Below are 23,028 nucleotides of genomic sequence, written 5' to 3' on the forward strand. Positions count from 1 at the left end.
AATAAATACAAGCACAAGGTTAGCCTTGCTGTCCATCTGAGCTAATCCCAGTGAGAAGCAGGTCTCCCATTGGGAAAGGGGAGCAGGACATAACCCCAGAACCACCAAGGATCCCATCTCCCCCATGGCCCAGGTCCTCCTCCAGGGTGAGGTTCCAATATATGCCAAGGAAATACAAAAGCACACAAACTCTTCCACCCTAATACTACCAAGATTACTTTTTTTAAACTTTTTTCTTCTCAAAGAAAATTAAAAGCTGACACACCACAAGACAATTCACAGCTGAATGTGACTCTACTGAGACTGAGTTATCAGATAGACAAGCTCATTTAAGTTTTCCAAAAGTCCTATCTGAAGTTTGAGGGACTAATCATAAAACATCTAACATCAAAGCAAGCGTCAAATAACAGCAAAGCACATTCCCTCACACAAAGCTTCAAAAACAAAGCAAGCAGGCACATGTGGTTTATGTTATTGCAGTTTTAGCACAGTTAAATATTTCCTAAAATATTCTCTCTAGATGTGAGCAAAATTAAAATCTGCTGTGAATGACACGCAACTTGGAAGCTGAAGACTAAGCTTTATAAAGCACAGGTGAGCTGAGAACAAACTCCTATTGCCAGCTCAAGCCAGAAACTAGGACTCATACCCTGAAAAATGTTTCAAACCTATTTATTCTTAAAGCCAACACTAAATATTTTATTTCTTGTGCTTTATTTTTCAGGTCTCTGGCCTCAAAGTTAGTATCATTTAATTAACCACCTAGTTCAAAAGACATCCCAGCCTCAGAGGATCTGTTTATACTCTTCGAAAAAGACTCAAAAGCCAATAAATAAATCTGCTTAAAATAAAAGGTTAAAATTCCAACTGTCATCCCAGCTCTCCCTGCACTACCAGCAAGAAACTCTGGTGGTTTTCATCATCTTCTTTTTCAGTTTCAGTAATACAGTCCAGAACAGGCTCAAGAAATATCTCACCTATGACGGAGCAGCAATAAACAGACTGCAAGTTCTAATGGCTAATAATACTTAGTTTTAATTATATATGTTAAGAAAAAGATAATTAGAAACCTAAAGAGTTTAATGTATATTTAAAATGTACATGAGTTTCCATCATGATAGGGCTAATGAACCTCTGCCAGCTCCTTTTATGTGGTTTAAAGTATTTTAATACATAGGGTAGGATCAAGTAATCTACCTGTAAAGAAAAACAAAGTAAAAATTAATTAGCAAATTGGATACATGTTGTACAGCAAGTACCCCACACAAAAACTTAAAGGATGCAGAAAAATTTAACTCCCTTAGCAGCACACAGACACTGGACACTGGGATTTAACCTGAAAAAACCTTTCACATCCCATGGCGTTCCTTCCAAACCTACTCCTGCCGGATACAGCTTTAAACCCAGACTCAGGAGGAGACCAATCTTTACACAAAACAAAAGCAACCACAATTTGCCCTAGAGAGCCCCATCAAAGTGTTTTCCCCAAAATAAACAGCTCAATAAAGCAACACACTACTGGATATAAATTTAGACTCTGTTCCGTACCACGTCACAGGGGCAGGAAACCAAATGCTTGCCTAAAAGTGAGCATTTTTAGGGGAGAAGAAAAAAAGAAGCTTAAAACCTAAAAATAGTTTGGAAAAAAAAGCTTGAAGTGGTTTCAACCACATTGGAACTCTTCGGTATTTTTACCTCTGAAGCTACGGTTCAACAGGCATCGTTACAAATCTAGACCAACACAAGCTGAAAATTGAAGTGTAATAAAAAGCTTCCAAATCTCAACTCCTCCAATTAAAATGCATTTACAGATATCAATTACAGGTATCAGGTCTTGCTTAACCTCTGTCCAGTCAGAAGGCTGTTGAAGCAGGGTTAGAAAATCCTCAGCACCTCCATGTCCAGCATAGACACCAGACTAGGAAACATGGAAAGGTACCCATGACTGACCTGCAAAGCATCAGATAAAATATCCAGAATTAATTGCAGGTTTGAAAGAAATAAGCTACCTCCAAGTGTTTACAAAGCCAGGGCATTTTAAAACCCTGCTTCATTGTTATTCTAACAGCAAAAGTAAATTCTGCCTATGTACTTATGGCTGGACCGCATACCTTCCCATCGGGGCACAAAGGCTTATCTGTGGGTAAGGAGCACATACCGTGTAGGTTCCTAAGCGGCTGGTAACAATCCAAAGAGCAACACAAAGCTTCCTCCCATAAGTAATTGTAAAGCCAATGAAAAAGGAGAATTCCCCCCTAAAATTACCCAGGACACTTGCCCACCCATCAGCATCCGAGCCGACTCAAGGGCAAACCATATTATTCCATACTGGGGAGCGCAGGCGAGAAACATGAATTTGTTCTGCCAGATTACAGCTTACTGTCAAAATCCACCAAAGGTCTTTTCTCTCTCCAAAAACCCAAGAGATAATAGTGTAAAAACTTTTGTTCATAAATATTTATGCAAGTGAACTTGTTAAAAATTAACCGCTGTCGTTAAAGGTTTTGTATCCTTTAGGATTCCCGGCATGCAGTGCAGTTGCATGCTTTATATTAAGCCTGGCATTTCTGCATTCCTTTCCTGCATGCTTTTGTCATTTGTCTAAAAATTAAAAGAAAAAAAACCCACACACCACACACACACAAAGACGGGATCTGTACACATAATAATAAAGCAGTTTTTAAGAAGACAAAGATGCCTGTGTTCAACATCCAAGATCTTTCTTTGAGCAGGGGGAAAAAAAAATCAATTTAATGACTCCAGTGAGATCAGGGTTTAAGCCTCGTTTAAGTTTTACTAAGCATGAAGGAATTATTGGTTGATAATGTGGCATATATGTTTCTTTCAGACCTGCCAGCTTTGTAAGCACGAAGGAGCCAGAGCCTGAAGCACTTTGTGCCCATGAGCACAACCCTCACCCCTCCACACCATCCTCCATTGCCAGAAGGTCATTCCTCCTGGATTTTGTCTTTCAGTTTTTCAAAAGGATTTTTCCAACCACACAGAGAAGGAATTTCACATCTGTACTATCCCTATTTTTTCACAGGTCTGAGTCAGAAACACAACTGTATAAACATCTGATCTTTATTAACAGCAAATCTCAACTGCGCAAAGCTCAGGTCATGGCACTGGGAGCCAGTGGTGTCCGTTAAAAGGATCCTTAGAGGGGAACAGTAGTTTTGATTTAGAGCTGAAGAGCATCAAGGAAGCCAGGGCTGGAGTTTTATTTTTTTCCAAGACATAATGGTTCCCAAGTTCCTATCTTAATTGCAAACACACACACGCAGCCACAAAGTGTTTGTGTCTCTGGTGGCTGGAGCTCTTCCACCTCACCTTCCAGAGGCATCCACAGGATGGATGTGGAAAGTTGGCAGAGGACATCTCAGCTTTGCCTCCTGTCTATAAACACACAGCCCTTCACGGCCTTTTGTTTGATGTAAATTTTCCTCCTCCAGCTCAGGGCTGCAAAGCACTGCTGTGACGTGGCTGCTCCTGGGACAAAAACAGAGGTGTCTGACCCCACACCACCCACCCACTGCCACGTGAAGAGCAGCCACACTACAGCCAAGACCTAAATTTTCTCCCCCCAACTCCAAAAGCAAATTCCCACAGAGAGCATCCCGCACGCCCCTTTCAAGCTGTGAAAACAGGAGATAAATCACCCACCGACTTTGCGGCGAGCGCTTCCAGAACGTGCTGCTTCATCTAAAAAGCTGACGGCTCAGAGGACAATGAGCTTGAGCTCTGGTTTCAAAGCTGGGGAGATGGTTTAGACTTGTCAGGGGGGACATGAAACACCAGAGCCAGGACCATCCTCTCTCTGTTCTCTGGCTTGCCCAGAGCAGCAGCAGGAAGTGCAGGGAGACAGGGCAAATGGGATGCTGGATACCAGCACTGGACATCATTTTGGGATGGGACCGTTCTGCTTCATGTCCTGCATGTGTCTGACCCCAGTGCTCACCCAGATCCTTCAAAAAACTGGATAAAGGCTCATCAAAGCTATGCTTCAAAAACAAATAAATTTAAAATCTCATTTTAAAAGAAAATTCCTTTGTACTGAACGAGTCCTGGGTTTAAGCAACCATCACCTCTGTCTCCCACTCCCACACCAGCTCACTGCATCCACACCTTGGTGGGCAGGTCATTAAAACATCACCCTCAGCAAGCTATTATCTTCCCTCCCCCTTAATGCTAAAGTTCCTGAAGAGCTACTCCTCTCCTTCTAAAAAAATAATTTGGTTTTGAGTTTCACAGTATTTTAAACAGAATAATTAATCATCTTAACGCAGCCCTTACAAAATATTAATTCACGCCAAAAAAAAAGGCTATAATCATATCCTCAGAGAAAAACCTTTTGTGCTTCAGGAATTTTCACTGCATGTCCTCCGAGGTGGGAGGAGAATTCTTCTGCTGCCTCCTATTCTCACATCTCAAATGGAAAATGTTTTGATAATGCTCTTCTGAATGTAAACTGTACCAAATGGGATTTTTATTATTTTTTTAAGCAGCTTCTTTTTCCCCAAAAGGAAGAACGGCTCTTTAAATAAACACAGCGAACTACCCATTCCTTACAACAAAAACCACCCTCCCTTCACTCATTCACGCCATACCCTGGCACAAAATGAATTTACATTTCGCATTTGCAAAACAAATTCTCGCCTAATGTCATTTTAATGGGAACGCGCATTTCAATCCCTTCCAATAACAACGAGGAGCGGCTTATTCTATGCAAAACACCCCAATTTGTTTCTCTTTAAATATATGCGGATTTCAGACGGGGACAGGGACTAGAAGGACAGGAGAAGAGGAACATTTCCTCTCCGGCAATCCCCCTCCACCAGCGCACACAAAAGCCACCTGCCCATGGAGAGAAAACACGATGCCATTATTCCCACCATCATTCCCACGGCCCCTTGGACACCGAACGGGCGTGAGAAGGCCGTGCGCACCCGTCCCCGACACGCCAGGTCACCGCGGGTACCCGCGGGTCCACCCGACTCGTCACCCCCCAGCGCTCCCTTCGTTCCCCCGAGCCCGCCCCGCTGGACGTGCCCGTGCAGGGGCTGGGAAGAGGAAAGCGGGGGCTGATGCCACCCCTAAAGATGTTCCAAGCAGGGAAAGCCACTGATGGAGAGGACAAAGAGGAACGCTCGGAGCTGTTGGAGAGATGCATTATGTTTATAAGCCCATCTACCGATGGAAAGGACAGGACCCCCGTGGGAGCGCGGGTGGGGGTGCTCAGGGGTGAGAGGGACCGCGGCTGAGGGGTCGGGGAGGGCGGCAGGGCTGTGTGCCCTCCATACAACCCCCCGACGGGCACTTTGGTGGGGGGAGAAAGAGGGATGGTCTTTATTTTCCCCCTCGGACTGGACGGACGGGGTCCAAGCTGCGGGCAGCGGCCAGTGACCCCCGGGCAGACGCATCCACCGAGGTGCGGGGAGGTCACTCTCGCCCTCCCACCCCCTCAAACCCCAAGCCAGCATCTTCCCGGAGGAGCGCACGGCAGTCCCTGCCCCCGGGGCAGGATTTTCCTGTCAAACCACAACCGCGCCAGACAAAAGGCTTAAGTGCAGGAGGGGATAGGGGGGGGTGGGGGACGGGGGAACGGACACAGACGAGCCCCCGGGGGCCCCGTCCCGGCACTCACCGACTTGCAGCACGTTGTCCACCGCGCCGGTCTCCAGCAGGCGGATGCCGCGGCGGAAGGGCAGCCCCTCGCCCTGCGGCGCGGCAGGGGCGGCGGGCGGCGGCGGGCCGGCGGCGGGGCTCTCCTCGCCGGCCGGGGCGGGGGCGGCGGCGGCCGAGGGTCCCCCCGCGGCGGCGCTGGCGGGGGAGGCGGCGGCAGCGGCGCGGCCGGGCTGGAAGCTGGAGTACATGCAGATCTGCCGCTCGCTGCGGGGGAAGCTCCAGTAGACGATGCGGCGCTGGACCGGCTCGGGGATGCGCTGGAAGCGGCCCTCCACCCGCTCGAAGGCCCAGCTCCCCGCCACCCGCTTGGCCGCCGCGTCCAGCAGCGACTCGGGCTGCAGCAGGCTGCCGGTCCCGCCGCCCCCGCCGCCGCCCCCCGGCCCCGCCGCCGCCGCCGCCGGCCCCACCGCCCCCGCCGGCCCCGCCGCCGCCGCGGGGCAGCAGCCGGGCAGCGCCGGAGGGGCCCCGCTGGCCCCCGCGCCCGGCCCCGCCGAGCCGGCCCCCGCGGCCCCGGGACGGGGGTGCACGGCCCCGGTGCCCCCCGCCGGGCAGGCCCGGGAGCACAAGCGCTTGGGGCCCGGGGCGCCGGCGGGCAGCGGCGGGCGGAGCAGCTCCTCTCCCTCTCCTCCCTCCGCCATGGCTGCGACCGACTGAGCCGGGCGAGGGGAGGAGAGACGCCGAGGAGGAGGAGGAGAGGGCGGGGACCGGGGGGGTGGTCCCGCCGGCCGGGAGCCGGCCCCGCCGGGGCGGGACGCTCCGCAGCCCCCCGCCCGCCCCCGCCGCCCGTCGGGGCGCCGCTGCCTGGGGCACCTGCTGGGCTGCTGCCGCGGTGAGGACAGGGCCCTGGGCGCCTCCCGGTGTCCTGGCCGTGTCCCCAGGCGGGAGGGGACGCTGTGTCCCCCGTGCCCGGAGAGGAAAAACCCGCGACTGCGGGTCCCCACGGCGCTGCTGGGTGAGGGGCTGGCGAGGCCGTCCGAGCGCCAGGAGCCTGCCCTGAGCCAGCGGGACAAAGGGACACGGCGGCGCTGGAGGTGGCAGCACTCCCCCGGCTGCTGCGTGCCCGGCGGTGCCCGGTGCAGGCCCAGTCTGACCCACAAAACAACACCCAGCCTCACCCGTAATTCACCTACGGCTTTACATCAAGTAGCAGAGCAGACAGCAGTGCCCTGCCCTTCCATGGGCACAAGGGTTTGCTTTTTCTTTTAAAGCCCTGCAGTGAAGATGGTCGTCCCACACATCATAGCGGGGTTCTCAGGTACAGGTCCTTTAGTGCACTCAGCCTTTGTGGGAGGAGATGAAGAACATAGGTACCGCTGGCTTCCAGGAGCTCTCTTGTGCTCTCAGGTGGGATTACATTAAAAGGACACATGAATATTTTCAGCACATACTGCCTGAATTGGCACTCCAAAATCTGGGGAGCTGATTCCTCACCAGCCTCTGCTTTCAGACAAGGGTGATGGCAGCACCCCTGGGACCAGCACAGCGTGGGGCTGATGGGGAGCGGGCTGCAGCAACTGAAACCCACTTCTCTGGGCCTCTACACCCTGCCATCACTTTGCTGTTGTGTTCAGCAGAACACCATTCCAAGATTTTCCCCAGAAATATGTTCCTGGTTTTATGTCCTGTCTAAATTTAAGTGACAAACCTCTGAGGAAGAGCAGAGCTCACAGGTCTCCAAGTTCAGTTTTCTTGCTATTATTCTCAGTGCTTTGAGAATCCAAGACCAATTCCTTCCTATCTGCAGTTCAGTCACATCTAAACCATTACCGGTTACTCCCTTGTTGCAGAGATCTCCTATTTATTCTTACTGACAGTGCAAGAGTACATTTCCTGGAATAACAGGGCGATGCAATTAGGGAACAGGAAATAATTATGCGCCTTTGCTCTGCCACGAGATACCTCCAAGCCCAAGGTCTCCTCCGCAGGACACGGAGGGAAGGAATCAGGTCTCAGGCAGGTGGTGAGAGCAGGCAGAGCTACTGCAATGAGAGATCTCCATTTTAGAGAGTAAGCCACAAGCTAATCGATGAAGGTCAGGAAGAGGTTTTCCTTGAAGGCTGAGGTGTTCCTTGCTGCCGTTGGTCTTGTTCAAAGTAATGAGTGCTAGCAGTGGCAGGGACTAGCCTGGGGCAGCAGCTACACGCAGATTTGTTTACGCACAGATTTTCCCCAGGAACCACGTCCCCATTTCTTTAACCCTGAAGGCCATTTTGCTCTCTGTAAGTGTTTGTTGCAACAGGAAGCACTTGCCACAGGAGCACAGCATTTTGCCCATCACCTCTGCTCAGTGTTGTGGTGACAGGTCCCGGGGTGACAAAGAAGGGCTTTGTCCACCTCTGCCCCTCCCTGGCTGCACAGAGGGACCTCACAGGACCATCCCAAAGCACCCTCCTAGCCCAGGGTGAAGCACACTTTCCTGGCAAAGAGCGCTCCAGCAATCTCAAGCCTTTTCTGATGATGGAAGCTGTGGGCTCTGTGGTGTCACAGAATTTCTGCTGGTACCCGTGTCTCCCTGCAGCTGCCAGGGCTGCTCAGGCACAGGGTGAGACTGCATGAGAGCTGGGACACAGCACCCCAGCTTGTCTGGTCCCTCTGTCACCAGTCACTGCAGAGCTCACCTAGTGACAACCTTGAGTGTCCTTACTTACGTCGTCCCCTGACAGTGCCAATAAAGAGGATTTTAGACTTCAGACCAAGCAGGGATGTTATTCATTGCCAATGAGCTGACTTTTCATTGCATAAAACATATAATCCAGACTCAAATCAAAGCAAGGCTGGTGCAGTGGCTGGCCAGCCTGTCTCTGGGGGGTTAGCATGTTATTTCAAAGACAAACCAATTTTACCTCTCTCTCTTCATTCTGAACATTTGTTGCTCCCCATTCCTCCCCATCTTTCCCTATGCCTTTCATCATTGCCTTGAATTTTGCAAGGGGGAGAGTTCTCTTCCTGCCAGGGAATGTGGACAGACCTCTTCTCCCTGGGGAAGAATGCAAAATGTCAGCCTCCTGCACAGCCCCTGATGCTGCTCATTCAGAGCCTGGAACCAGGTACATCAATAATTCACTGCACGTTTTCCTGAGCCCAGCCATTTGCTGAGCCTCTACCACTGGCAGTCCTGATTCCCCTCCTGTTTTCAAGACTGTTTTGTCAGGGTCTGTCCATGCTGCAGCCCACCAACTCCAGCCCTTCTAGCCTGATCACTGGTGTTATCCACCAAGTGCTGTGTCTTGGTTTGAAAAGACAGGTGTCTGCTAAGGAAGGCAGGAACTTCCCTTGAAAAGGAAAAATGTAAATGCCCCCACCCCCCTCCCAATTATTATAATCTTGATATCAAGTGGCTCTCAGACAAAGATATGGGAGTAGGAATAACAGGTTTTTACTAGGAAAATTATCATAAAAATGCAGTAGTACGAAACAAAAAACACTGTCAGAGAACACAGCCTGATACCCTGTTGGTCAGGGTGTTGGTAGCAGTCCTATTAAACAGTGGCTGCAGTCCTCCTGGAGTGACAGATGTGGTTCTGTTGAAGCAATGATCCTGTAGAAGAGTGCAGTTTTCCTCTGAAGGTCTGGTGGTGTAGATCGGTCCTGTCTTCCTCTGGGAATCCAGTGGAAGAAAGGCTGTCTGTGGCGTTCCGATTATACCCAGGTAGGAATGCTTGGCTCCTCCCCCTGGGTGGAGCATCTCACGATGGGATGATGTGATTTTATCAGTCATGCAGTGAGGCTCAATGGCCCTTTAACAGAAGAAATCCCCCTGGAGTTACGAGGGATGGGTCATGGGAGAGATAAAAAACACTGCCCTACCTGGTTTTAACAATGGTAATAGAATACGTACTTTTGGTTATATCTTGCATTGCAACCCAAGACATGCTGATTTCTTCTGCTGGCTCCAGGAAGTATTTTATTTTGAGTCCCTGGCTAGAAAATTGACTGACCAAAGGGGCTGGAGCCCCAGGGGCTCTAGACCACAGTAGGCAGCAATGCAAAGCAATATCCTTGGAAATTCTTTGGGTGCCAGCTCAATCAGAAGTCCAGCTTTAAGGTGCAGGTGCTGTGGAGTAAGAAAACTGCTTTCATCTTCTTAGAAATTAAATTCAAGGACTATAAAAAGGAGAAAGGACAAGGGTACTGATGTACCCCTCTGTGGGCTTCTTGGCACCTGTGCTTTGTTTTATGACAGTCAAGGTAAGTGATGGCTGGTACCACATCTCAACTCAAGGGGATGTCACCCCCTTGGCTGCTCCCACCTGCACACCTTCATGTAGCTGTTCTCCTCTCTCCCCACCATGCCCAAACCCCATCCTCAGCAGAAAAATTGCCTTTCTCTGGGCATCTTCCCCTCTCTTGGATGCCCCCATGCTGCTTTGACATTGCTTTGGCTCCCAACAGTCAATGCTGTGTCCTCACTAATATGAGTGACACTGCCTGAGCCTTTAGAAAATGACAGCAGTGCTTTGCAAGGCCCAGGGAGCACCAGGGAAGTTGTGGTGACAGATGAAGATATACAAGGGCAGAAGAAACTTTATGGCAAATTAACAATGGGAAAGGAACAGGATAGTAGAGTGCAGGCAGACACCAAACTCCTGCTCCAGCCATCCAGAGCATTTGCTGCTGCAAAGCAGCCAAAGACAGGCTTATCAGCAGCCAAACTCCCTGCTACAGCCTCTGTAGTACCCATTGGAAGTGTGGCTGTTTCTGCCTTTCCTATGTTGCTGATGCTGTTCAGAGCAGAGGCAGAAGGGAAAGGACACAGGGAGTAACTGTAGCTCTCTCGCCCTAACGCATTTGGGAGCAGAGGAATTGGCCGGGATAGTTATTCCTTAGCACCCCCATAGATCCAATGTCTAGGAAGAGACAGAGAGCATTGTCTTATATTTGGCCTTGCAAGCAAGAGGAGGGACGCCTTGATTTGGTTGCCCATGGAGTTTAGCACCATTTTTAGTTTTTCCAGTGCCTAGTAAGGTCTCCAACAAAGCATAGACGGGAGTTGGAGCTTTTTGCTGTCAAACTGTTCAAATCCCCTGTGGATTCTCCACTGATTCATTAGCGCTGAGTTATTGCTGTGCTCCTCTTCCAGCAGGGACTCTAATAAAGTGGCTTTTTGCTAGCCAGCCAGTTATTTTATGAAACTTTCCAGAACTGACAAGCTCAAAGGCCTCTTTCAGGTGTGACTGCAATTGTCTGTGTACTCAAAAGAGAAATACAAGGACTGAAAGTACCATTTCCCCTCTCCAAGCACAGGCTGAATTCCAAGATCAGGTGTGGTATGGCTGTTCTCACCCTCATGTCGATCCAGGAACAGCTCTACTTGCCTGTGTGCCCCTGTGGTTGCTCAGGCTGGGATGATGCAGACCCAGCCACCCCCTTGTACCCAGGCAGAGACATCTGGCTGTCACAGGCTGTTGTTCCCTCTTTCCCCCACACATGACATGACACCTCTGGCTTGCCAGGGCTGCCTTCCCCCAGCCCCTGTAAGATTAGTGAAGTGCTGAGCCTCTATCTTGCCACAGAGATTTCAGCACCCTTCCAGCAAACACATTTGCTATGCAGACAGCAATTAAGTGCAGAGGAGCTGCTGGGAGAAGACCCTTGGCTTCTAGGAGGAACAGCCACCTCTCCAGCATGGAGTCTAAAAGCGCAGAGTGCTCCAGAAAGTTACTCAGTCCCGCACTGGAGAGATGTCCATCCCGGCCAGGCTGGCTGTCTCGGGTCTGAGCTCAGCAGAAAACAACCCTCTTGGGCCACTGCCTCCCCCTTCCAGCCACTGAAGTTCCTTCCCCTTAATTAGAGATGCTAAAATAAATGGGGAATCTTTTTTTCAGGCTACAAGAGTATGAATAAATGATGGTAAAGCGAGGGGTAAACAATGCTTCTGTTAGCCTTTAGTATGGGGTCTGCCCCAGCTTTGGAACATGTGTGGATCACAGGGTCCAGCTGGATGGGAGGTTGGAGTCAGGCATTTTGGCAGCTCTACTAAGCTGTGGTTCCTCAGGTGCCGTGAGGGCCATCACTGTCACATCTGCCCTCATCCCAGGCCTCTCTTAGCATCAGGATTTGGGAATCCAGCATCACACCCAACCTGTTTCTGGTTCAGGTGTGTGGAGAGACACATGGCAAATCACCCCTCACAGGGCAGAAAAGGATTATCTTGATGTCTGCTTTCTTGGCAGGAGGGCAGGAGGGGAACCTGAATTTTAGCAAAGCTCCTACAAACACAAGGACCAGGGCAAGATCCAGTTTCAGCCCTGGGCACCTGCCCTGTGCTGCAAATTCACACATGAGCTGGGCTGGTGAGATGTGTCTATCCCAGAGTGTGGGTTGGGCTTTTTCTGTTCACACTGGGCTCTTTCAACCCTGTGATCTAAGCTGTAAATAACAGAACAAAACTGTGCTGGGCAGACAAAGAGAGGAGGTGAAGCCACAGAAAGCTATGCAGGGCTGAGAGCCTTGGTATCCCATGGGGCTGGGGCTCTAGCTCTGCCTCCCCCAAGTCACTCTGGACCCACCAGGAGGGAGGGAAAGAGCTGGGATGCATCTCTCATAGGTCATCAAATGGCCATGGAGTGCCTTGAGGGCTTTTGGAGGAAGGAGAGAGGTTATAGGAGGAAACTAAGGGAAAGGCAAACCTCTATGCAGCTTTGCTCAGAAGTCAGAGAGGCATCTCCACCCTCTGGGGACTGATTTGGGATGACTCTGCTCTCCCTCTGCCAGCAGACAGAAGATGGGACATGCCAAGCAACTGGGCTTTGTAAACCCAGAGATTGGACTCTGTCCTGCTGGGGGCCTCCAGCCCAGCCTGGTCCCATGGTTGATGCTGAAGAGGGAGATGGGAATGAACGTGGCCAAAATCTGACTCACTTCTGCAGCCCCGCTTCCATCAGCTCCCCTGCACTGGTGGCCATGCAGGGACCACGAGTCACTGCTGCTGGCTCATCCCTGCTGATGTTTCTCTGCTCTGTCCCATCTCCTTGGGCAATGCTACACCAAGGTGAATCTGGGTCTCTTCACCAGGGCCATCAGCAAGGTGGCCAAAGCTATGGATGATCTCTCCAGGCCTCATTCCCCAGCTCTAACCCAGGATGGAGATAGACGGCTGCCATCCCCAGGCAGCAGCACCACCCTGACCCCATAGAAGGCAGAGGGGCCCGGCTGGGCTGGACTTGGGGGACAGAAATGCAGCCGCCTGCATTTATTTTGCCTAACAACAGTGATCCCTCTGTATATTTTCATTCTGTTTTCCTAGGCTCAGCTGCCTCCTCAATGAAATGTTTCCAAAGCAGCCTGGCTTGGCAGCACGCCAACCCCTGCTGCCAGATGAATGGGCGGAGGAGGAGGGACCCATTCCTCTTCTTGACACAGCATCGCTGCACAAGAGGCCTCTGTTGACATTAGGACTGGCTGTTCCTCCTTTCCCGAGAGGATCTGCCTGGCCCTCGGCAGGAGCAGCACACAGGGCCAAGGCTTCATGTGATGTGAAGCTGCCATCTGTCCTCCTCCAGGGTGGTGGCACGGCCACAGATAACAGGGCACCAAGGAACAGCACTGCTAGAACCTGGAGTCAGCCCTTGTTTCTGGCCCCTGACCCCCCAGCTGAGCCAGCCCCCCAACAGGTGAGGATTCCTTGGAGCTCTCTGGCTCTACTTACACCATCAGCCTCCAAGACACTGGTGATGTAGAGAGCCTGTTTCCTCCTCCAAAACACCTCTCCACCCCACCCAGAGCAAAGCTCTCCCTCAGCATTGCAGGAGTGCAGACATTGACACAGGATTTGCAGAGCTCCAGGATTCTGGCATCTTTCAGTGCTGAATCCTTTCATAGGACTCCAAGCATGGCACCCCAAACCCTTCAGGTCTTTGGACAATAATATATGGAATAGGATCAGTTTCACCTTAAACCTTACCCCTACTCAGTCATGTAGGACTTCACCCAAACAATGTCAAAACTCTTTCCCACACCTCAACGTCTCTACCCAAAGCAAAATGCCCACCCAAGCTTTCAGGCCCAGGAATTTGTCTGCTGGGAGGTAACCAAATGGTAGCTGTTGCACTGGCCTACACACCCAGCACCAGATGGGATCCCTCTCTCTGTCATGGCTAATTGCAGCACTGATCATCAGTGAGGGAATGCAAATCCATGTATGCCCCACTCATCACCTGTCACATCCCTGGCAGGGACACCTTTAGGAGCTGCACAGGGAAAGCATGTGGAATTTAATACAAGTGCTGATAATGCATCAGAAGGTAAAAGAAAGAGACAAAAGTCAACACGATCCTTCCAGTCTGCACCTCTTCCCCTGACTGTCTCCTCTGACATCTCCTGCTGGTGGCCAGCACCCAGCTGAGGTAAGCCAAGGACCAGAAGCTGGATAAGAGCAGCGCCCAGCAGCACGCCACAGGAGCACAGTCTGCCCCTACCAGCTGTGGCGGGGAGACCACTCTGCGTGGATCTGGTGGAAAAGAGGCCAACCATGCATCGATAAGATGAATTAGTTGTCTCAGCAGCACCGGCAAAATGAGCGAGAGGAGCCGAGCCCGTGAGGCCCGGCCTGCTTTGTTTCAATTACAGCAGCTGCCAGAAGAAAAAGATAACCTCAATATTGATGGCAGGAGCAGCAGACAGAGGTGCCCTTGCAGGCTACTGGGAGCAGGTAGAGGAGGAAGGGGGAGGAGAGATGGAGGAGGGGGAGCGATGTCTCAGCCAGCACCCCATGGGAGAGCCTGGCTGGTGAGAAAGACACATCTGATCCCATTGCTCTCATCCCTGTGAAGAACAGCTTCTTTTCACCCTGGTTCTTGTCTCAGTCACTGTACAGAGCATCCTCCAGCAGAGACAGGATGACCCAGCATCGGGACACAGCACCATGAAAACACTGAGCAGAAAAACTTCTCTTTGCTCCCCACTCAGGCTGCGAGGTCTGGAGTGGGCTGTGTGGGATGATGGATGGAGCTGGAGTAAAAGGCAGAGGCAGGCCTGGGGCACCCCAAGCTGCAGGCAGGCATGACTGCCTGAGGGCTGGGGAGCCCCACGATGTGCCTGCAGTGGGGATGGGTCTGGGTGCTGGGGACAAGATGCCCACAGTGATTCTGGACTGCATGTGGGAACGAGCAGCAGCTTGGGGCAGGCACCCCAAGATCACTACCAGCCAGGTATGAAGGTGCAGAGCCAAACACCCTCCAAGCGTCACAGTGTTAATGTCCTGGGCCCCCATCCTGGGAGGCAGCCAGGAGATAGAAAGAGATGGGGTCTTCTCTTGAAGAAGACTGTTCTTCAGTCTTCAACCCCTTTATGTCCAACCCCTGCTCAAGGGATGTAAATCACCCCCAGCTGCTGCATCATGGGCTCTACATCCAGCCCTGTGTCCCCCTCTGTGCCCAGAGCAAAGCACTGAGCAAGAGCCACCCCCAGGCCCACCAGAGGCCAGACTGAGCAGTGGTCACTTCACAGAGGTTTTATTCGTACTCCGGATATCCACGCTGCCCTCCCCAGCTCGCTTACCCCAGGAAAGCCCTCAGGATCCCCACGCTGTCCTCCTCGGGCTGTGCCCATCGGTTACAGCCCCTGGGTCTCCAAGAGGGGACAAGGCCACCATCTTGCGGCCACCCACCACCACTGCACATACCCGTGTGCACGGTCTGCGGGGTCCCCAGCATGCGACAGCTATGGGGGTACAGGGTTTGGACCATGGGGAGCTGCGACATCCCACCGCTCCTCGTGCCCTCAGTGCCCTGTGACCATGTCCTGTGGGGCACACGGTGTCCCTCCCCTCGCTCCCTGGCCAGGAAACCCAGGGATTCCAGCACACCCAGGAGTGTCTGGATGGGCAGAAGATGCCAGCAGTGCTGCTCCCATCCCAGCTCTGGCCCCTCCACCCCTGCCCTTCTGCTCTGCGCAGTGTCAGCCAGCAATGACCAGGGAACTCCTGGTTTGCACAGCGGGCTTCATTGAGCACAGAAAGACAGGCAGTGGCAGATGAAGGCTCAGAACTGAGCCCTGGGGCTGAAAATGCAGCACTGAGCAGGTCCAAGGGGAATTTCCATTCTTATCACGGCGTAGGAGTGCAACCCACATGGGGTATGCTGGAGGGAGTTGTTAAATCAGCGCTGCTGGTGACCAGCAGCACAAAGCAAGTCCTTCCATGCTTCTGTGAAGTGAGTTGGGGTCATCTGCACACTACTGGGTTCTGCAAGGCTGTACAGCCTGGTTTAATGCTTATCCTCCTCCTTCTGCTTCTTCCCCTTGTGATGGAGCTGGCCATGGTCTCCATGGTGGTGGTGAGCATGGGTAGCGGGTTTGTGGTCCTCACTTGGGTTTGTTTCTCTCTCACTGCTGACCTTGTGATGGTGGTGAGGATGGAGGGGCTTGTGCTGATGCATGGGGGTCTCTGGCTCCATCCCCTCGTGTTCAGGAAGTGAGCTCGGGGTTGCAGGGCCCTCCATGGTACTGTTAGCCTGAGAAAAGTAACACAAGGACTGGTGTGGTATGTGAATGCCACAGAGTTCTGCAGAAAGCCTGGGAGCACAGCTGTGAACTGGGAAAAAGGCAGACCAGCATTCATCATACAGAAATCTGTGGGTCAGAGCAAATGCTCTCCAGCCCTGATCCATGGCAGAGGAAGGACAGGAGAGGCTGCAGCACAGGGCACAGATCTCTACGCTTGTGTCCCTTGGCTCCAGCTGTCTGTGGTCCAGAAAGAGGAATATGCATTTAGTATTTCTGGATGTATTTTTCTCCTGGGAGGTGACTAATCGCCTGCCAAGCTCAGAGCTACACCCTTTTCTATGCTCTGAGCTTGCCACCTCTGCATCCACTGCCCGCCCTTTCTGCTATCAGAACAGTCCTAGTTAGCATTCCCAGACATGGGATATGACCCCTTTTGTCAATTCCTTTTCAACCGGAAAGCTCTGACCTATTTAAGTGCCCTTATTCCAGACCTTTCATCACCTTCCCTCTCAAACACATCTGAGGGCAGTTGCCAACCTAAAGCCCATCCCCAGCACAGAGATAAGATTGTTTTTCCTGATGTGCAGTGCCAAAGGACAGAAGGGATCCCGGCTCCAGCAAGCATTCCAGCTCTTACCTGCTGGGTAGTGTTGGGGTAGAGGGAGCAGTTGCCACAGAAGTCCTTGATGTGGCTGGAGCGGATGGCTGCCTCCACATAGGGGAAGTGGAGAAAGCTGAAGGGCAACTGGATGTGGAAAGCCAGGCGGCCACACCTGAGGGGAGAAGTCATGGCCTGGCTCAAGGCAGGGGTCTGGAATCCCCAGCCACAAGGGGAGATTTTGGACGCTCTGTAACACCCCGAAAAGCCTCAGGCGAGTGGGGGGACACTCACCGGTCATAAACAAGGAAGTCGTCCTTGTCACCCCCCAGGACCTGCCAGACGTCAGGGTCCCCCTGCTCCGGCTGGAAGACGGGGACACCGGGCGGGGCATGGCGCTCCAGCTCCGGCAGCATGGCGCGGGACAGCGGCGCCTTCTCGTTGATGATAATGTAGTGGACATCGGCCATGCCCTGCCGGGCCAGCCGCTCCCGCAGGCCCCCCAGGCTGCGGGAAGGAGGCACTGGAGGGGCTGCCGGGGCAGGGGCTGCCCTACGCCCCCGAGGCTGGGGGATTGTTCTGGGGAGGGGGAGCACGGCTCACCTGTGGGCCTGCCGCAGGCAGAATTGTCAGCTGGCCTTCAGCAGGGCCACCACTGTCACCTGCCCTGCCGTCCCCTCCATGGGGCTCGAGCCATTGATGGTCCATGCCGGTGCCTCCTGGCAGATCCGGCTGGTGTTGGCCGCCTCCTCAGAGGCCGAGGCCAGCCCCAGCCAGGTGGCCAGGGCCAGCACCAGCAGCCCCATCCTCGACCCTGGCCCTGGCAGGGGGACACAGGGTGTTACTCTTCTTCCAGATCCACTGCAACCCCAAAATATCTCCCTGTATCCTGCTCCAGGGCAGACAAGGACTGTGGGCAGTGTTGGCTTGATCCTGGCACTGGGAGCCAGGACCCCCACCCCAAGGGGCAAGGAAAGTGGGACAAGGTGGGGAATTGGAGCGCCCAGCTCCTTGCTACTGTATTTTGTGGGCACCCAGTGCCACAGCGCCCTGGTCTCCCCTGGCAGTGGACACCTACTCCACATCTCAAGAAATGAAGGTGCTCCTCCTCCCAGGGGCCTTCTCCACTTCTCTGATCCCACAAAACAAACCCAACCCCAGAGAGAGGTCTGTCTTTGCCCCAGAAAGGGAGCAGGGATACAGCCCTCATCATCTCAGCTGCCAGCGAGCAGCCACTGGGACAGAGATGGTTTCACCTTCAGGTCACCTTGAGAGTCCTTGATGCCCCACAAAGTGCTTTGGGGGTACAGAGAGCCTTTAAAGCCCTTGAATCCCAACATCTGCCTGAAGCCACGTCCTCCAACCTAACCCAGCCCACCCCGGGATATTCCCCATCCCTATAATATCCAACACACTTAATGGGCAAGGGGGAGGATAGGGGCCTGGGGGGGAAGATCTGGGGAGGGAGCAGGGAGACGAAGGATCTGGTCAGGGTGGATGTGCCCCCACTCCCCAGCCCTCTCCCCGCGAGAACGAGCCCTCGATACCGCACTTCTCCTTGCTGCAGTCCTCCCTCGCTTCGGGCCCCAGCAGCTTTCAGCAACTTCCAGCTGGCCCTGGTCCCCCTTTTATCTCCTGTCCACTCTCCCCGCCCAGGAGGGAGGAGAAGGGCCTGGCTGGAGCGGGGACTGCGCCTCAGCCACCACCGCCTGCCTGGAGGGGACGGCGACAAGGCAGGCACTGTCCCCGTCGGTGCCATGTGGCCTCGGGGTGCTGCTGCCACAGCCCAGCCCCAGCCGTGCTGGAGCAAAGCGGTGCCTGGTGCCGGGCTGACGCCAGCGGGGGACAGGCGGTGCTGCAGGGAAGAGACGGACACAGCAGCTCCAAACCTCCCAGGCACAGGAGGGCTGCCAAGGACACTGCTTGTGCCAAAGGGTTGCAGGATTGTGGGGTGACCTCGAATAGCGCTATCCCTGCGCAAGGTCCCAGAGGAGCCACCAGTGCAGTCTCTGCTACCCTGCAGCCAAAAAGATGCTGCCTCCCTCACACACCGGGGCGCTGCAGCTGCCTGCCCTGTGGGGTGTCACCCCAAAAGCCGGGCTGTCCTGTTGTGCCCATAGCCAAGCCTGGCCCCACAGCAGCTCCCCGGTGTCCGGTTCCATGCCTCCTGTCCGGCCCCGCACTGGTGGGGCTGTGATGGTGTCGATGCTTCCTTGGGAAATCACAGAGACGCTGGATTCCACCCCCCAGCCAAACAAGAGAAGCTCACCACTCTGGCAGCACGACATCTCTGCAAATATTTGAGCAGTTTATTGTACCTGGGATCTGTACAAAAACATGATAAGGCAGGGAAGGGCAGCAGTCACAGTCACAGCGGGGGCAGAACATGATCCCAGGCACACGTGGAGGGGGGATTCGCCTGAAAACAGCAGCGGGACAGGGGATCGCTACTGAGGGGCTGGAGGGGCCTGGAGGTGTCTGGAGGCAAGGGTGTGGGGCCGTGAGTTGGATTGGTGAACAGTCCCTCATGACTGACACCGGGCTTTCCGCAGAGCTGTCAGCCCCCACCCGCACTTGTTCCCCCCAAGTCCCCAGCGGGTACCCAGAACACCGTGAAGTGCCCAGCACTGAGCAGGGACACGTTTCCCCAATTCATGTCCTGGGACTCGGGCTGGCAAGGAATGACCCTGCACAGACACGAGCTGTGTGTCCCAGGGAGCCTCAGCCACCAGTCCCCCTTCCCTCGACTCATCCCGAGCCGCGGTGCCTGCGGTTTTCATCCCAGGTAGTTTGGGCTCCGGACGGTCACGGCACCCGCAGCGGGCGGCGCGTTCTCCGTGTGCCGGCCCGGTCTCTGCGCGGGGCGATGTCCCCGCTCCCCCGCGGGGAGCGCTCCCGCGGCCGCCCCGCAGCGCCCGGGCAGTGCCGGCGCCGTGCCCGGCCCGCCGTGCCTGGTGCATGCCGGGGAGGAGCGAACTGAACCGCCCCCGCTCCCGCCCTGCCCGGCGTCCCCTTCGCCCGCAGCCTTGACCCCGGTGAGCCGCAGCCTGGGGGCGAGCGGGGCCCCGCGGGCACGGGGGTGGCGGGGCGGGCGCGGGTGCGGGGCCGGCGGGAGCGGAGCGGGGATCGCGCCGGAGCCGCCGTGCGCAGCGGGAAGCAGGGCCCGAGGGAAGGAGCGCCGGAGCCTGCCCATGTGCTCAGCGGGGGCCCACGCGGTCCCTCCGCCCTGGGCTGGTGGGAAGGAGCCGGGAGAGCTCGGTGCACACAGCCCCTTCGAGCGGGCAGGTGAAAGGGAATATTTCAGCAGGTGTGTGGCCCCCAGCCCACTGCAACCCTGTGCGGTCTGGCCGGGGCTGCTCGTGCATGTCACGGGGTCAGGAAGCCTCAGTGGGTGCTCTGGAGAGGTGATGCCGACTGGGGCTTTGGGCACATCTTTTTTCGTCCTTGAGCATCACAGATATTTCGGATGGGTGGGGAGGAAGGTCACTTTTCCGAAGTGTCCCTCCTCTGTGCCCCTAGGGCAAGGTCATTGTTCCCAGACTATTGCAGAGAGATGGTAGCTCCAGGCTGTCCTTGTTGGGGAGGGGAAGGGCACGGGCACATCAGCCTGTCATGACCCCGCTGCTCCTCTCCCTTCGTGGGCGCACCTGACAGGCGCGGGGGCAGCACAGGAGCATTTTAGCCATAACCAGCGTGTTGCTCCATGTTTACCAGTCCAACCTTCGTGTTCCTGGTACAGGACATTCCTACCACAACCCTTGTCCCCATAATCTTGCTTACACGTGCAGCACACCTCCTCCACTGGGAATCCCTGCTGACCTCCCTGCGGCACTCCCAAAGGACACATGGCTCCAGAGAGGACCTGCAGGGCTGCATCCAGGGCTCAGGGCTTTCCTGCTCTGGGGCCTCAAGCATGGGGCAGGGCAGCAGAGTGGAGGGCTGGCAGGAAGGCTCAGCATCCTTGGGCAGCTCTTTGTAGCTAGTCCCAAAGGTGAGTGCCCTTTCACAGCGCAAATTGGCTCTTGAGACTCATTTATTTAAAATACATACATTTAAAAGGTGTGAGTTTACACACATTTGCATCTGTGCTTGCAAACACAGGTGGGCTCTGTGCAAGGTGGGAGAATGGCTTTTCCCCAGGGCCAGCAGCCCCCCTGATCCCCTGCGTCCTCCCCGCAGCCTGGCCAGCCATGGCAGCCTCGTTGAGCCGCCCCTGCTTCATCTCCCTGCACCTGCCCTACAGGCAGGGCTGGGCCCAGCACCTGGCCAACACCTTTCGCTTCCAGCCAGTGGCCGTGCGGGAGACGCCGCGTGTCCGGCAGCTGGCCTTGCGACGGGAATCTGCCATCTTCCTCGTCAACGAGCGCCTGGCACCTGCCAGCACCTCATCCCGTGATTTCCTCTATGACATAGATCCCCAGCCCACCTTGGGCACAGCCTCCAACGTCTGCTTCGAGGTGGATGATGTGCCAGGGCTCTGCAAGCGGCTGCAGAGCCAGGGATGCTCCTTGCTGGTGCCCCCCACTGAGCTGAGCGATGACAGTGGTTCTGTCACCTACGGGGTGGTGAGCTCTGTCGTGGGCAACATCAGCCACACCCTTTTGGACCGATCCTGTTACCGGGGTCCCTTCCTACCCGGCTTCCAGCCCATCCGGGGAGCCCCCTCAGCCACAGGGGATGGGATTAAGATCACTCACTTTGACCACATCACGTATGTTTGCCCCCGGGGCGGGGCCCGGGCGGCTCTGGACTGGTACCAGCGCTGCTTTGGCTTCCACCGCTTCCTGCTGAACCCCCAGGAGAGACCAGCTGAAGGGTACGTGCTGGGGGGGCAGGGGGTGGGCATGCTGCTCCTCGCACTGCAGAGCGCCCAGGGCACCCCAGCACACGGCTGCAAGCTGGTCTTTGCCGAGTCCCTCTCCCAGAATGGCACCAACCAGGTCGACACGTTCCTGGAGCAGCACGGCGGGGCTGGGATCCAGCACGTCGGCCTCTGCACCACTGACATAGTCAGCACGACCAGGGCTCTGCAGCAGCAGGGAGCACGGTTCTTCACACCCCCCACCATGTATTACAGCCAGGGGGGCAAAGCACAGGAGATCCGAGGAGCTGGGCAGGACCCCCAGATGCTGGCAGAGCTTGGCATCCTCCTGGATACCACAGTGCCTGGGGACAAGGGCCGGGCAGGCACTGATGCCACAGAGAGTTCCTCTCAGGAATATCTGATGCAGATCTTTACCCATCCCATCTTCTCTGAGGAGACCTTCTTCCTGGAGCTCATTGACCGTCGGGGAGCACCAGGCTTCGGTGAAGGCAATATCCGGGCACTGTGGAAAGCTGTGCAAGTCTACATGGACCAGCAGCAATAGTGCAACTCTGCAGTCCTCCCTCAGCTCCCCATCTTCTCCAGTCCAACCCTGGGGCAAGGACCAGAGATCCCACCCCTGGCATGGCCCAGGTAGGCAGGGACCAAAGGACGGCTCCAGATCAATCCAGAGCTAACTCAGTGTGGGAGCAAGACACTCAGGCCTGAGTCCAGCGGGGGTCTGAGCATGCCTCAGGATGTGTGGGATTTCTCTGCTGCCCTGGGTTCCCCGTGATTTATCGACCACATGTAAAGAACTTTTTGCCTTAGTTTCACCTTAATTTATTGAGACTTGAGCCTGCAGCATGGCCTGTGTGCTGGCACAGAAACACCCCCAGACATAGAGAGATGAGGGGCTGCCCGAGGGGATTGGATAATCCAGAGGCCGTGGACAAGGCCACACACTGGCAGCTACACCAGCCCTGGGGGGTGAGTGGTCGCCTCTTGCTTCTCTCAATTAAATAATTAACGTACAAGCACTGCTTTGGGTTTTAAATTCTCCTATTTAAGATACGCTGAGAGCCAGGTGAGGATGAAATGGCCATTCCCATTACTCCAAGTGGGTGTGTCCCTAAAACTGAGATCAGTGCCCCTTGCACCCTGCCATGAGTGTTCCATGTCCCTGCCAGCCCCCAGCCTTTGCACGGGGTGCTTCAGTCAGCGTGAACAGTGCTGAGCAGCCCAAAAGAAAAGATATAGAAGGAGGATGAAATGCTACAAAAAGGCCCAGGGCAGTTGTTCAGCCCCAGGGAGGAGCAGCCCCTTGGGGGCCAATGTCCTTGCAGGAGGGGTGCTCAGGGTGCCTTATTTGGGGTCACCAGCAGTTAATGGTCAGTCAAGGGGCTCTTGGGTAGTACATTAATGAAGAAATCCCTGCTCTCCCAGCCCAGATCTAAGGAGCCTCTTGGCTATCTTCACATTCCACCACAGGCTG

General features: G+C 54.6%; 3 protein-coding genes across 6 annotated transcripts in view; 1 reads left to right on the forward strand and 2 right to left on the reverse strand.

Annotated features, from left to right (window-relative positions):
- ZSWIM5 (zinc finger SWIM-type containing 5) overlaps positions 1-6,345 on the reverse strand; it is a 99,251-nt gene extending 92,906 nt beyond the window's left edge. Inside the window, exon 1 of the mRNA XM_058842139.1 lies at positions 5,648-6,345. Coding sequence (XP_058698122.1) covers positions 5,648-6,326 — 679 coding nt within the window. The 5' untranslated portion in view covers positions 6,327-6,345. The remainder of the gene's footprint in view (positions 1-5,647) is intronic.
- An 8,779-nt stretch (positions 6,346-15,124) lies between these two features.
- On the reverse strand, positions 15,125-18,411 carry LOC131581071 (selenoprotein Pb-like). Of its 2 annotated transcripts, none has more exons than XM_058842950.1 (5): positions 18,282-18,411; positions 17,333-17,549; positions 17,024-17,236; positions 16,769-16,904; positions 15,125-16,139 (listed from the first exon to the last, which is right to left on the reverse strand). In XM_058842950.1, the coding sequence occupies exons 2-5, from the start codon at positions 17,533-17,535 to the stop codon at positions 15,894-15,896; spliced, it is 798 nt and encodes a 265-aa protein (XP_058698933.1). In that variant the 5' UTR covers positions 17,536-17,549; positions 18,282-18,411; the 3' UTR covers positions 15,125-15,893. The 2 variants fall into 2 exon arrangements, with proteins under 2 accessions (XP_058698933.1, XP_058698934.1); XM_058842951.1 differs by having other exon boundaries at positions 18,277-18,399.
- Positions 18,412-18,549: 138 nt separating this feature from the next.
- HPDL (4-hydroxyphenylpyruvate dioxygenase like) lies at positions 18,550-22,564 on the forward strand. 3 transcript variants are annotated; one of them, XM_058842948.1, is made up of 2 exons: positions 18,550-19,764; positions 20,831-22,564. In XM_058842948.1, exon 2 carries the CDS (start codon positions 20,920-20,922, stop codon positions 22,096-22,098), a length of 1,179 nt encoding a protein of 392 aa, XP_058698931.1. In that variant the 5' UTR covers positions 18,550-19,764; positions 20,831-20,919; the 3' UTR covers positions 22,099-22,564. The 3 variants fall into 3 exon arrangements, with proteins under 3 accessions (XP_058698931.1, XP_058698930.1, XP_058698932.1); XM_058842947.1 differs by having other exon boundaries at positions 20,909-22,564; XM_058842949.1 differs by lacking the exon at positions 18,550-19,764 and adding an exon at positions 19,780-20,036 and having other exon boundaries at positions 20,909-22,564.
- Positions 22,565-23,028: the final 464 nt, after the last annotated feature.

The sequence above is a fragment of the Poecile atricapillus genome, chromosome 7 (genome assembly GCF_030490865.1).
Source record: "Poecile atricapillus isolate bPoeAtr1 chromosome 7, bPoeAtr1.hap1, whole genome shotgun sequence".
NCBI classification, from domain to species: Eukaryota; Metazoa; Chordata; class Aves; order Passeriformes; family Paridae; genus Poecile; species Poecile atricapillus.

What these genes read in the sequence shown, in the direction of transcription:
- HPDL (XM_058842948.1), top strand. Translation starts at nt 20,920, where the DNA reads ATGGCAGCCTCGTTGAGCCGCCCCTGCTTCATCTCCCTGCACCTGCCC.